Below are 12,762 nucleotides of genomic sequence, written 5' to 3' on the forward strand. Positions count from 1 at the left end.
GACCTCTGGTGGATGGCGTGTCACGATCAGCGCCATCTGTTGTGCTTCAGGGCATAATGTCAACTCCCATGTGAATGAGTGTTACCTCATGGTTTCCCCAGTGTACCGTCCATCTAACTGATGATGTTTTATGTCCACAGAAGTGGCATGTGGCTACATAACTCTTTACAAGACTCCTGGTTCAACCATGAAGTCGAGCGGACGTCTGGACACCTCCTCGGCCTGGGTGCAGCCTGTTCACGTCTTGTTTTCCCGTTTTGGCTTTGCTACTGCCGTTTGGTATCCCTTTTCAGCGGTCCGATTGTACGACGCCTGGCGCACATATCGCCTAGGGTCACAGGATTGTTGATAGATTTTTTTTTGACGTGTTCTGGCTGGTTCTCCCGACGGTGTTCGGGGGCCGGCTTGGCCGCGAGGTGCCGGGGGTTGGTGGGTCTTGGTGGGCTCCTGGTGTGCCCTCAGTTGTGGTGGGCGGCCGGCTTCTGCACTGACGGGGGACACTGGATGACTTTTTGCGTTTTAGTTGGGGGCAGAGTTTTGGTTTTGCTACTTGGTGTTCTCTGTGTGGGGCGGGGCCGGTACTTGTCACCCTGAGGGACTCCTGGGTCTCCCCAATCATCTGCCTGACTGTGCGTTTATTTGCCGTATGGCATATTAGTTTCTAGTGATTGGCGTCACTCGTTTTGCGATTTGGCTTGGCGTTCTACCTTTCCAGGCTTCGCGATTCACCCTTCACGGGTACGCCGGGGCGCATCCGATCCCACGATCGTCGTCGCCCCTAAATCAGCAACAACAACATAACTCTCTACAAGGGAATCACACTTGAAAACACTGCACTTGCCCAACTTAATCATAATTACTTAACTTAGAATGAGCTGCTGCGCTCAAGGAAAAACTCTACCATCTCCTCCGCCGGTCCAGTATAACTAACACAAAACCCGCGCTACTGGCCTCAGGCGGCCTGCACCAGTACCAACACTCCCACACTACTGGCTTCAGGCGGCCTGCACCAGTACCAACACTCCCACACTACTGGCTTCAGGCGGCCTGCACCAGTACCAACACTCCCACACTACTGGCTTCAGGCGGCCTGCACCAGTACCAACACTCCCACACTACTGGCTTCAGGCGGCCTGCACCAGTACCAACACTCCCACACTACTGGCTTCAGGCGGCCTGCACCAGTACCAACACTCCCACACTACTGGCTTCAGGCGGCCTGCACCAGTACCAACACTTCCGCGCTACTGGCTTCAGGCGGCCTGCACCAGTACCAACACTCCCGCGCTACTGGCTTCAGGCGGCCTGCACCAGTACCAACACTCCCGCGCTACTGGCTTCAGGCGGCCTGCACCAGTACCAACACTCCCGCGCTACTGGCTTCAGGCGGCCTGCACCAGTACCAACACTCCCGCGCTACTGGCTTCAGGCGGCCTGCACAGTACCAACACTTCCGAGGCCCTAGGCCTGGGTAGCTCACTACTAACCATATCTCTGCAATCCACAGTCATTTACTTAGACTACTAAGTATATTTAGAGACTACTAAGTAATACAATGCTGGGAATTTACTTGCTCACTAAATTAATTAATGAATTAGCCCTACGTGAATTATATAGTACATCATGTCTACATATAACTTGGATAACAGCACTGCCCAGCCAACTAAGTTTCTCAGTTAATTACAAAGTCTAACTAAAATACTCTTAGGCAGAACTAAGGAATGAACCTTCACACACATTTGATGAATAAATACATAACCAATTTCCAAATGTAACGTTGCTAAATGAATGCTAACAATATACTTAATATTTTTACCAATGAAGAACACTAATTGGCAAGAGAAGAACCGCGTGGTCGGCAAGGGACCCGACTACTCACGCTACCCAACACAACAGGGGCATCAATATTATGAGTAATTGTTACACAGGGGTGTAACATACATGCACTTATAAGCACTAATGCACACACTTAATGTATGATACTCCAGAGGTCTTCAAAACTACTCTGGGATAATGAAACATCAAGCAAATCTCTGGTGAGGCACACAGGCAGGACAACCCACCTCCCGGCCACCACAACTCACCCCTGGCCACCACAACTCACCCCCTGGCCACCACAACCCACCCACCCCAGGCTACCACAATCCACCCCCCCCCCACCCGGACACCACTACCCACCCACCCCCGGTTACCACAATCCATTCCCCCCCCCCACCCGGACACCACAACCCACCCACCGGCCACCACAATCCACCCTCTGACCACCACAACCCACCCACCCCCGGTTACCACAATCCACCCCCCCCCACCCGGACACCACAACCCACCCACCCCCGGTTACCACAATCCATCCCCCCCCCCCACCCGGACACCACAACCCACCCACCGGCCACCACAATCCACCCTCTGACCACCACAACCCACCCACCCCCGGTTACCACAATCCATCCCCCACCCGGACACCACAACCCACCCACCGGCCACCACAACCCACCCACCCCCGGCTACCACAACCCACCCCCCACCCCCACCCTCGGACATCACAACCCACCCACCAGCCACCACAACCCACCCACCGGCCACCACAACCCACCCCCACCCCCACCCCCGGACATCACAACCCACCCACCCCCGGCTACCACAACCCACCCCCCACCCCCACCCCCGGACATCACAACCCACCCACCAGCCACCACAACCGGTCACAACCCCGGGCGGTAGGTCCAGACTACCAGCTCACTCCTAACATAACACGCACATCTATTCATACAATATTACAAGAATACAAGCAACTACATACAATAATACATCACCCAAATCAAATACTTCAAAAAATGCGAGAATCCTAAGTTGGTTTGTTAGGTTTAATACTTGTAATAGTGTTAACTCATATATTTATTCATTATAATACTTAACATAAGTTATGACTCAGTTATTTACTCAAATAATATAACTGAGTTATAACTGATATAGGAATTTGTTATGTTGGAGAAGGCTGAAGTGTTATTCCCTGCCCACAGGTCGGGCTGAACAGCTTAACCCACATCCTGCGAGGTTCCGTCAGGCTGGAGAAGAATTGGTTGTTGTGTCCGGGCCCCGACCTCACCTGGCGCCGCCTCACTTCCACACCCCATCACAACGTCATACAGGTGAGGTGGTCTGACCTCACCTGAAGAACAGTAGATATAGCCTAAGCTACTCTATCCGTTGTTGTTGTTTTTATCCGTTGTTGTTTTAGATCTAGCTACTCAGAACGAAATGTCCATGTAGCACGGAGTATGGTGAGCCTGTATAAATAAATAAATAAATATATATATATATATATATATATATATATATATATATATATATATATATATTATTATCGTAGAGAGAATAGAGGGTCTTCTGCCAAATATCCATAAAACTAAACCTGAAGACAGCACACTCCTAGGAGCTCCCCTGGGGTTGAAAGCCATCGATGAGGTCCTTGATAAGAAAATCGCCGACCTTAAGAGGATGGATGGGAGGATTGAGGATATTGATGCTCATGATGCACTCTACCTCATCACCAGATGTCTGTCCCTCCCCAGGTTAACCTACTTTCTGAGGTGTTCACCATCTTACAGTAGCCAAAAACTAAGTGAGTATGACCGGTTACTGAAATCAATGCTAGAAAAAGCCCTTAACCTCTCTCTCGATGACCTACAGTGGAAACAAGCCTCTCTTCCCGTAAGACTTGGGGGCCTCGGAGTTCGAACAGCAACGCAAATCGCTGTTCCAGCCTTCCTGTCCTCCTTATCAGCATCCGACGACCTTGTGAAGGAAATTCTACCTGCCCACTTACATCAGCTGGCAGGTGTACATGATCCCAATTTTACACGCTGTGCCACAGAGTGGGCCTCTCGTGCAGGCCAATCACCTCAACCACCATCCCCAAAATCCCACAAGCAATCCAGCTGGGATGGTCCCATTGTAGACCAAGTTGCTGCAGAGTGCCTGGGTGCTGCAACAACACAACACGACATTGCTCGCCTCACAGCAGTAGCAGCACCACATGCAGGGGATTTCCTGTTAGCAACCCCAATGTCGGCAACTGGCACGCGTCTCACACCACACGCCCTCCGAATTGCTGTGGCCCTCCGCCTTGCTGCCCCAATCCACACCAGATATAGGTGTATTTGCGGCGAGGTGGTGGCTGACAGGTACGGTCACCATGGCCTACTCTGCCAAAGCACAGGGGGATGGCACTTGAGGCACAGTGAAGTTAACGACATCATCAAGAGGAGCCTCACCACAGCTGGATGCCCAGCTGAAAGAGAGCCCCATTACCTAACGCCCCGTAACTCTGATGCTCTTATTGGTCGCCCGGATGGTATCACAGTGAACCCCTGGAAGAATGGCAAGCAGTTGGTATGGGACTACACGTGCGTATCAACCCTGGCTAACACCTACATTAACCTCAGTGTTGCACAACCAGGTGGCGCTGCCACCCACAGGGAAGCAGCCAAATCCCGTAAGTATAGAGAACTGGATCACCACTACAATTTTGTCCCCATTGCTTCTGAGACGCTCGGCGCCTGGGGTAAAAGTGCTACCAGTTTTTTGAAGGAACTGGGTTCTAGGCTCATTGAAACAACAAGGGACCCGAGAGCTGCAAGCTTTCTTTTCCAGCGCCTCAGTGTGGCGATACAGAGGGGAAATGCGCACTGCATCCAGGGTTCCTGCCCGCCATCTGAGGAGCTGGAGGAACTCGACAACCTATGACAACCATCTTTGTAACCCATATGTAACTCCTTTTTTGTAACAAAGTTCAAATAAAGTAAATATATATGTGTACATACAAAAGAATGGGGGTGGTAGGAGAGGATAATATTAGTGTTCAGTGAGAAACCACAAGGTCTCCTCTGAATACTTTTTATTTTCTTCTCCGAGGCTATGGGTCCCCACATTGGCACCAGAGGTGGTACCCTCACAAACCTTTTTATATATATTATTAGTATATTTGGTAGCAGTCTTTCCTGTAGACATATATTATTACATATAACCGAAAAAGTAAGATTAATAATTCTAACACGAGTATTCTCACTATTTCTAATGGTTCTTTTCACTGTCGATGGTAATTGAAATCATAAGAAGGAAGGTGAAACGCCATGCAACCTCTGAAGAGACAACTAACACAACACCTATACCCCCTATTAGACTATTTTACAGGAACTTCTTTTCCACAGCTCATAAAACGGAGGAAAGGGTCCTGAAAGATATTGTTAATAGAAACGTTATCCCTACAGACAAAAATCAGAGGATACAACTGACGATTTACTGTAAAACCAGAAAAACGGCCAGCCTACTCATGAGAAACTCTCCAGACACAAAGCAGAACGCTTTAAAAGAGACCAACGTCGTCTATGCCTTCAAATGCCCTCTTGGGGACTGTAAGCTCCAAAAAATCCAGTATATAGGCAAGACAACAACATCTCTTTCTAGGCGTTTAACGATGCATAAGCAACAGGGCTCCATTAAGGAACATATAATCTTCCCACAACCAAACCATTGCCAGAGAAATCCTAGTAAACAACACAGAAATCATCGATAGATACAGCGATAGCAGGCGGCTTGACGTTTGCGAGGCATTACACATCAAGAAGTCAACACCAGCAATCAACAGCCAATTAATGCACAACTATATTCTACCCACCTCAAGACTCCGCTCCAATATAGAAGCATCAAGAAATATGGACCAATAGGCTTTCTACAATCACTTCTATTCAATACCCATTGTTTCATGTTCTGGCTTGTGTTGATGAAATTAATACCTTATTAAATACCACCTCACCCCATCCACCTCACTCAAATGTAGATATAAACAAAATCGGAGATGTGTAAGTTCTATTCAGTTGTGTATGTGTTAACTAAAGTCTTTGAAAATGTAATAAGTTTTACGAAACGCGCTCAAGTGTCGCGTCAGACTAGAAATAAAAATGAATTTTGGAGAATTGATTTTTGAATTACCTCCAAGAGTGAAAAGAAATGTACGAAAGATTGAGAAAATTCGTGTTAGAATTATTAATCTTACTTTTTCGGTCATATTTAATAATATATATATATATATATATATATATATATATATATATATATATATATATATATATATATATATATATATATATATATATATATATGTCGTACCTAGTAGCCAGAACGCACTTCTCAGCCTATTATGCAAGGCCCGATTTGCCTAATAAGCCAAGTTTTCCTGAATTAACATATTTTCTCCAATTTTTTTCTTATGAAATGATAAAGCTACCCATTTCAGTACGTATGAGGTCAATTTTTTTTAATTGGAGTTAAAATTAACGGAGATATATGACCGAACCTAACCAACCCTACCTAACCTATCTTTATAGGTTAGGTTAAGTTAGGTAGCCGAAAAAGTCAGGTTAGGTTAGGTTAGGTAGGTTAGGTTGTCGAAAAAATATTAATTCATGAAAACTTGGCTTATTAGGCAAATCGGGCCTTGCATAGTAGGCTGAGAAGTGCGTTCTGGCTACTAGGTACGATATATATATATATATATATATATATATATATATATATGTCGTACCTAGTAGCCAGAACGCACTTCTCAGCTTACTATGCAAGGCCCGATTTGCCTAATTAGCCAAGTTTTCCTGAATTAATATATTTTCTCTAATTTTTTTTCTTATGAAATGATAAAGCTACCCGTTTCCTTCTGTATGAGGTCAATTTTATTTTATTGGAGTTAAAATTAACGTAGATATATGACCGAACCTAACCAACCCTACCTAACCTAACCTAACCTATCTCTATAGGTTAGGTTGGGTTAGGTAGCCGAAAAAGTTAGGTTAGGTTAGGTTAGGTAGGTTAGGTAGTCGAAAAATAATTAATTCATGAAAACTTGGCTTATTAGGCAAATCGGGCCTTGCATAGTAGGCTGAGAAGTGAGTTCTGGCTACTAGGTACGACATATATATATATATATATATATATATATATATATATATATATATATATATATATATATATATATATATGTCGTACCTAGTAGCCAGAACTCACTTCTCAGCCTACTATGCAAGGCCCGATTTGCCTAATAAGCTAAGTTTTCATAATATTAATTGTTTTTCGACTATCTAACCTACCTAACCTAACCTAACCTAACTTTTTCGGCTACCTAACCCAACCTAACCTATAAAGATAGGTTAGGTTAGGTTAGGTAGGGTTGGTTAGGTTCGGTCATATATCTACGTTAATTTTAACTCCAATAAAAAAAATTGACCTCATACATAATGAAATGGGTAGCTTTATCATTTCATAAGAAAAAAATTAGAGAAAATATATTAATTCAGGAAAACTTGGCTTATTAGGCAAATCGGGCCTTGAATAGTAGGCCGAGAAGTGCGTTCTGGCTACTAGGTACGACACATATATATATATATATATATATATATATATATATATATATATATATATGTCGTACCTAGTAGCCAGAACGCACTTCTCAGCCTACTATGCAAGGCCCGATTTGCCTAATAAGCCAAGTTTTCATGAATTAATTGTTTTTCATCTACCTAACCTACCTAACCTAACCTAACCTAACTTTTTCGGCTACCTAACCTAACCTAACCTATAAAGATAGGTTAGGTTAGGTTAGGTAGGGTTGGTTAGGTTCGGTCATATATCTACGTTAATTTTCACTACAATAAAAAAAAACTGACCTTATACATAATGAAATGGGTAGCTTTATCATTTCATAAGAAAAAAATTAGAGAAACTATATTAATTCAGGAAAACTTGGCTTATTAGGCAAATCGGGCCTTGCATAGTAGGCCGAGAAGTGGATTCTTGCTACTAGGTACGACATATATATATATATATATATATATATATATATATATATATATATATATATATATATATATATATATATATATATATATATATATATGTCGTACCTAGTAGCCAGAACTCACTTCTCAGCCTACTATTCAAGGCCCGATTTGCCTAATAAGCCAAGTTTTCCTGAATTAATATATTTACTATAATTTTTTTCTTATGAAATGATAAAGCAACCCTTTTCTCTATGTATGAGGTCAATTTTTTTTTATTGGAGTTAAAATTAACGTAGATATATGACCGAACCTAACCAACCCTACCTAACCTAACCTAACCTATATTTATAGGTAAGGTTAAGTTAGGTAGCCAAAAAAAGCTAGGTTAGGTTAGGTTAGGTAGGTTAGGTAGACGAAAAAACATTAATTCATGAAAACTTGGCTTATTAGGCAAATCGGGCCTTGAATAGTAGGCTGAGAAGAGCGTTCTGGCTATTAGGTACGACATATATATATATATATATATATATATATATATATATATATATATATATATATATATATATATATATATATATATATATATATATATGTCGTACCTAATAGCCAGAACGCACTTTTCAGCCTACTATTCAAGGCCCGATTTGCCTAATAAGCCAAGTTTTCATGAATTAATGTTTTTTCGTCTACCTAACCTACCTAACCTAACCTAACCTAGCTTTTTTTGGCTACCTAACCTAACCTTACCTATAAATATAGGTTAGGTAGGGTTGGTTAGGTTCGGTCATATATCTACGTTAATTTTAACTCCAATAAAAAAAAATTGACCTCATACATAGAGAAAAGGGTTGCTTTATCATTTCATAAGAAAAAAATTATAGTAAATATATTAATTCAGGAAAACTTGGCTTATTAGGCAAATTGGGCCTTGAATAGTAGGCTGAGAAGTGAGTTCTGGCTACTAGGTACGACATATATATATATATATATATATATATATATATATATGTCGTACCTAGTAGCCAGAATGCAATTCTCAGCCTACTATGCAAGGCCCGATTTGCCTAATAAGCCAAGTTTTCATGAATTAATTGGTTTTCGACTACCTAACCTACCTAACCTAACCTAACCTAACTTTTTCGGCTACCTAACCTAACCTAACCTATAAAGATAGGTTAGGTCAGGTTAGGTAGGGTTGGTTAGGTTTGGTCATATATCTACGTTAATTTTAACTCCAATAAAAAAAATTGACCTCATGCATAATGAAATGGGTAGCTTTATCATTTCATAAGAAAAAAATTAGAGAAAATATATTAATTCAGGAAAACTTGGCTTATTAGGCAAATCGAGCCTTGCATACTAGGCCGAGAAGTGCGTTCTGGCTATTAGGTACGACATATATATATATATATATATATATATATATATATATATATATATATATATATATATATATATATATATGTATATATATATATATATATATATATATATATATATATATATATATATATATATATATATATACGACATATATATATATATATATATATATATATATATATATATATATATATATATATATATATATATATATATATATATGTCATATATATATATATATATATATATATATATATATATATGTCATATATATATATATATATATATATATATATATATATATATATATATATATATATATATATATATATATATATATATATATATATATATGTCGTACCTAATAGCCAGAACGCACTTCTCGGCCTAGTATGCAAGGCTCGATTTGCCTAATAAGCCAAGTTTTCCTGAATTAATATATTTTCTCTAATTTTTTTCTTATGAAATGATAAAGCTACCCATTTCATTATGCATGAGGTCAATTTTTTTTATTGGAGTTAAAATTAACGTAGATATATGACCAAACCTAACCAACCCTACCTAACCTGACCTAACCTATCTTTATAGGTTAGGTTAGGTTAGGTAGCCGAAAAAGTTAGGTTAGGTTAGGTTAGGTAGGTTAGGTAGTCGAAAACCAATTAATTCATGAAAACTTGGCTTATTAGGCAAATCGGGTCTTGCATAGTAGGCTGAGAATTGCATTCTGGCTACTAGGTACGACATATATATATATATATATATATATATATATATATATATATATATATATATATATATATATATATATATATATATATATATATATATTGGTGTATACTGGCAGCAGGTTTTCTTTCAAACATGTTTCATTGAATATGACCGCATATTCTGTGTTTATTATTTTCTGGTTTAGGGCTTCTATCCCTCTAACTATTTTCTTAGCATCAGGGCTTAATTGAAATAGGAGTTCTCCAAAACTCATTTTCGTACTTTTGAGGTGAAGAAAAGAAGTGATTTACTATAGAGTGTATTACACTTATTTATATAATTTGCACAACGTTTCGAATCTCCATGGTTCATTCTCAAGTGAATGAGTCATTTCAACTAGTATTGTAAGATCTGTTCACTTGAGAATGAACCATGGAGGTTCGAAACGTTGTGCAAATTATATAAATAAGTGTAATACACTCTATAGTAAATCACTTCTTTTCTTCACCTCAAAAGTACGAAAATGAGTTTTGGAGAACTCCTATTTCAATTAAGCCCTGATGCTAAGAAAATAGGTAGAGGGATAGAAGCCCTAAACCAGAAAATAATAAACACAGAATATGCGGTCATATTCAATGAAACATATATATATATATATATATATATATATATATATATATATATATATATATATATATATATATATATATATATATATATATATATATATATATATATATATATATATATCACTAATAACTCGAATTGACCCGGCCAGGATTCGAACCCATGGCATCCAGGATCACCCCAAAACGTACACAGTACTGTGACCACCGCACCAATGCTCGTTAGACGATCATTGGTGCGATGTATATTGGTTTGGGAACCATTGTAGCTTGTTCGCACAAGTGTTACTCACGTGCCCCAGCATGAGAGGTGATTCGATGAAATATCTTTGACCAAAAAGGTTATTGAGTGCTGTCGGGAATTGGGTTAAGGGTCAAACGACTTCCAATTCTTTTGAACAGTCAGTTGTGACCAAGTGGTTAAAATACTGAACATGCTAGTTAGAAGCCTTTTTAAATTAGAGTTAGAAGCCACAGTTAGAAGTCTCTTTAAATATATTAATTTGCTGTTTTTGGCACAGGATAACTACGGGATGTGTATCTACAGTGAGTGTGAGGAGCGAGGCAACTGCTCCACGCAGCCTACTCCGCTACACACATACTGCACCCAGCATGGCTACTGCTACCAAGGTTGGTGTCTCGCTAGTCTATGTCACACTGTTGGCTATGGAAGCATAGCCAACATGTTATGCATACAGCCTGGCTATGGAAGGTGACCTGGTTTTCATATGTCTTTACATTACATAAAGTTAGATAAAATTAGCTTTAGGTCAATTAACCTGACCAGTAGATTCTCTACATGCTGTGAGTTAACTGTGAAATTAACAGTCGTTCATGTAGTGATGATCTCGTCAGTTGTAGACCCAGAGTCAAAATGATGATGACAACGAGTTGTGTTGTAACAGACAAACATTAAGAACATTGCTCTCATAAGTCGGAGATAAAAGTATACTGAAGGGCATAACATACTTCTCTTTCAAGTCAAGTTTTACAACTGTGGTTTAACCTTATGGACTTAGCAAGGGCAAGTTGACCATTCACAATGCAAGGACAAAAAGTATTTACGAGACAGTTCGTTCGTGGATCTGGATTCTCTACCACAGACCGACTGCGACAGGAAGGTCTGGTACCCTAGACCGACTGAGGCAAGAAGGTCTGGTACCCTAGACCGACTGAAGCAGGAAGGTCTGGTACCCTAGACCGACTGAGGTAGGAAGGTCTGGTACCCCAGACCGACTGAGGCAGGAAGGTCTGGTACCCTAGACCGACTGAGGTAGGAAGGTCTGGTACTATAGACCGACTGAGGCAAGAAGGTCTGGTACCCTAGACCGACTGAGGTAGGAAGGTCTGGTACCCCAGACCGACTGAGGCAGGAAGGTCTGGTACCCTAGACCGACTGAGGTAGGAAGGTCTGGTACCCTAGACCGACTGAGGTAGGAAGGTCTAGTACCCCAGACCGACTGAGGCAGGAAGGTCTGGTACCCTAGACCGACTGAGGTAGGAAGGTCTGGTACCATAGACCGACTGAGGCAGGAAGGTCTGGTACCCCAGACCGACTGAGGCAGGAAGGTCTGGTACCCTAGACCGACTGAGGCAGGAAGGTCTGGTACCCTAGACCGACTGAGGTAGGAAGGTCTGGTACCATAGACCGACTAGTGTGATAATCACTCCGTCAACCATCAACCATGTATGGGGACCCTTGTCTAGTTTAATAATCACTTCCTCAACCATTGTCGGAAAACCTGACACCATTTACTAATATTCAATACAATAGGCAGATAATATTGCTGCTTGATTATATAAATAAATTCACTCATAAGACATTCTTAATACAGCAGTCCTTGGACTGTTAACAGCATAAAAATATCTCACTTGAATTAACTTAATTTTTAGTACCAAAATAGAGTAAATGTGACCTTTTTAGAACTTCTTGACATTTGAACAAGAGAGCCAGGGTGTCAGTGGAGGAGGACCAGGAGTCAGCTAGTGTTAATTTAACAGGTCGCTGGAGCAAATTTAGCTCCTAGAATTCTCCCTTGGACAGCTGTGTTACAGAACTAAAGTGCTTCTGTTATCGACACACAACTATGTCTACCATAAGGGAAGTGTATTACCGAAACTCGTTTATTATCCTTACATTCCAGGCACGTTATGTTAGGTATATATAGGGCGATCCGGTTAGCACATGAAACAGCGTCCAACCCATGGTGAGC

The 12,762-nt window shown here is 40.9% G+C and overlaps 1 protein-coding gene across 3 annotated transcripts in view; it reads left to right on the forward strand.

Moving 5' to 3' along the window:
* LOC123759723 (insulin-like growth factor 1 receptor) overlaps positions 1–12,762 on the forward strand; it is a 476,359-nt gene that overhangs the window by 144,484 nt on the left and 319,113 nt on the right. For all 3 annotated transcript variants that reach the window (XM_069317552.1, XM_069317549.1, XM_069317548.1), the window contains 2 exons: positions 3,021–3,149; positions 11,071–11,179. In XM_069317552.1, coding sequence (XP_069173653.1) covers positions 3,021–3,149; positions 11,071–11,179 — 238 coding nt within the window. The remainder of the gene's footprint in view (positions 1–3,020; positions 3,150–11,070; positions 11,180–12,762) is intronic.

The sequence above is a fragment of the Procambarus clarkii genome, chromosome 8, assembly GCF_040958095.1.
Source record: "Procambarus clarkii isolate CNS0578487 chromosome 8, FALCON_Pclarkii_2.0, whole genome shotgun sequence".
Taxonomy (NCBI): Eukaryota; Metazoa; Arthropoda; class Malacostraca; order Decapoda; family Cambaridae; genus Procambarus; species Procambarus clarkii.